This window comes from Ananas comosus, linkage group 14 (assembly GCF_001540865.1).
Source record: "Ananas comosus cultivar F153 linkage group 14, ASM154086v1, whole genome shotgun sequence".
Lineage (NCBI taxonomy): Eukaryota > Viridiplantae > Streptophyta > Magnoliopsida > Poales > Bromeliaceae > Ananas > Ananas comosus.
In genome coordinates this window covers 6425826-6428620 of record NC_033634.1, presented here as the reverse complement: position 1 = coordinate 6428620, position 2795 = coordinate 6425826, and the positions used below count along the sequence as shown (strand labels likewise).

General features: G+C 50.0%; 1 protein-coding gene across 1 annotated transcript; it reads right to left on the bottom strand.

Moving 5' to 3' along the window:
- Positions 376–1386, bottom strand: LOC109720134. The gene is made up of 2 exons (XM_020247022.1): positions 899–1386; positions 376–799 (listed from the first exon to the last, which is right to left on the bottom strand). Exons 1-2 carry the CDS (start codon positions 1384–1386, stop codon positions 376–378), a joined length of 912 nt encoding a protein of 303 aa, XP_020102611.1.

Below are 2795 nucleotides of genomic sequence, written 5' to 3'. Positions count from 1 at the left end.
CATCTTCACCACGAGTCTCATTTCTCGTCCAAGAATCACCACTAGCCATTTGCTAGTACCACTTGGCTCTCTACCTGCTCTCGCAGGCACCACACTCTCACAACGCAAGCGTGCCTGGGTATCCCCATTTACCCGTCACCAGGTCTCTACTATAACAATATATCGGTAGTAGCAACTGGCCGTAATGATGCACGCAATGCAATAACTTAAATCATGCAAAAGCCTATGCTTGGTCAACTAATCCATACCTGCTATGACATCGCAAGCAGCAGTAGGTTCCTCAACCTGGATCGCATATCCATGGCCACTTGGCGCTCGCCGCGAACCCTCCGATTGCCTGACCATCACATCTCGCTCTCCAGATCGTGCCAAAGGCTACACATCTACAAGCCGTTCCAGAGAGGAGAAGGCCGTCGCCAACATCAAGGCCTGACTCTCGCCTTGCGGGCACTCATCTCGCATATAGCCTGGCTGCCCACAACGGATACACCGTCCATCACGCAGCGCACATCGCCGCGCCTGGTGAGAACCGCCACAAATCACACATCCGGAGGAGGATCGGGTAGAGGACGACCTCGAGTGGTGTCTGGAACTTGACTGACCACCCGAACCACTCGATAATGGCCTCGCCCCTCCTCGCTCATGCCTACGAGATTCGCGCTCCTCACGCACAAAAGCCTCGCCATACTCTGCCGACAATGCTCGATCGAACACCTCCGCAAAGGTCGCGAGCTTAAGGATTTGCACCCTCTTGTAAATCTCCGGTCGAAGTCCACGCAGGAACCAATCGGCCCTATCCCTGTCATCCCGTACCACATTCGGGACACAATTCACGATGCGGGAAAATTCCCGTTCGTATTTTCTTATAGAGCGATCTCCTTGCTTCAGCTTCCTGAACCTGTCCTGAAGCTTTCTCCTTTCGGTGTCGGGGAAATAAGCCGAAAATACCAATCCCCGAAACTCATCCCATGCCATAGGATAGAGACTAGGCGATCGATTCCGCCGAATGCTTTTCCACCATACCTTTGCTGACTGCTTCAAGCAATGCACAGCTAGGGGCACCTTGTCCCGCTCCAAGGTGTACAGCTTCTCGAAGAGCGTTTTCATGGAGTCAATCCACATCTCCACTATCCACGGATCGACATTCTCTCCATCGAAGACAGGCGGATCAAACCTCTTGAAGGTCATAAGGGCCGCCAAAGCCCGCTCTTCCTCCGCCTCCATTTCCACAGAATCAGGGGCCACTGCCCCCGAATCCATTGCCATTCCTGTCGGCACACGGCGCGCTGCTACCGGCGCAGTCGCAGCAGCCTGTCGCGTCAACAACTCATGGAGCTCCTTGATCTGCTCCTCCTGTCGCAGCACTACACCTATGAGCGTACTCATCTGCTCGCGGAGCACTGGGTCTCCACTCGCCTCGGATTGCTCAGGGACATCACCTGTCCCCTCCCGCGCCGATCTAGATGAAAATCGCCTACGCGGTGCCATCGTTCCCTGAAACACGATAACTCGATCAGTTCTCGACCCAAAGGGTCGAACACGAGACAACCAACAACGACTCAAAAGTCAATCGGGCGAAAGTCACGCAAGGGCGTCTATTCTCATCACTCGATTTCATGTTGTGTCGACCCAACACGAACACCCGCAGTTGAGAATAAACGACACGTCGAATCTACCTCTAATATCCATCTTAGAGGTTTATAACACGACCAAATCCATTAACCTTTCGCCAATAGTCACAAGTCCTCGTCTCTCACGAGCCTTATTCTCCTATGGTTTACTATCCTAGGGTCTCCTAGGTCTAGCTAAATCCTTTCCCATTTTCTACTTTATGCTCTGATACCATCTTATCTGTCATGCCCCGGGCCCTGCCTATTTGGTCAGGTTCGGGCACGCCGACAGACCGCCGAACGGACAGAGTTTTTCCTATACGTCCTAGGCGTTGCAATCAATACAATTCACGATATTCCAACCAGGAACAGAAATCAAGTATAGATTGCATAAGGAAGTATCAAACATAAACAACTAAATTATTACAAGCATTCACCAGTTTACATTTTTACATCACAGTTTTTTTTACATTAAACTTCCAAATTACAATCTAGTTATTACAAATTTGATACATTCTTATTCTTTCCTTTCCCTATACCCTTAGGCTATGCCGACTCGAGGTACCGCTATCTCAGTCTCGGTGGTAGGGCGCTATCTACGGAGCTACGCCCTTGCCTGGCGTCGCCGTGCCGCTCACGTGCGAACCTGTAACACCCCAAAACAACGTGGGGTGAGAACCAATTCCATGGTTCCCAGTGGGTACGGCGACCCAAGGAAGGAGCTCGACCAATAGGTCCAAGGGAGGCAAATACAAGTTAGTCCAATAAACAGATAGATATATATATCATAAACATGCAACTAACTTTACCTTGCTTTGCCTCACAACCGCAATGATGCCATGTTATATGCAACATAAATATATATGCAACAACTAGTAGAATTATTGATTCTACATTCAATCTTGCTAATTTTAGCTCATGTCATCCGACTCTAAGCTTTCTACTACCTTAGGTTCACAACTCAAGTCCCACTTGCCTCTAAGGTCTCCAATACCTTAGATTTATCACATTTATCACTAGCCCTCAAGGTTCTATCTACCTTATTCCAGCTAGCCACCCGACTCGGCCTGGAGTCAATTAACTGCGGATAATCCGCACTCTACCCGGCTTGAGGTGAAGAACCCTGTCACATGCACCTCAGCCTACAAGCCAAGAACCACATCGCCCAACGGTCCGCCAGAAAGT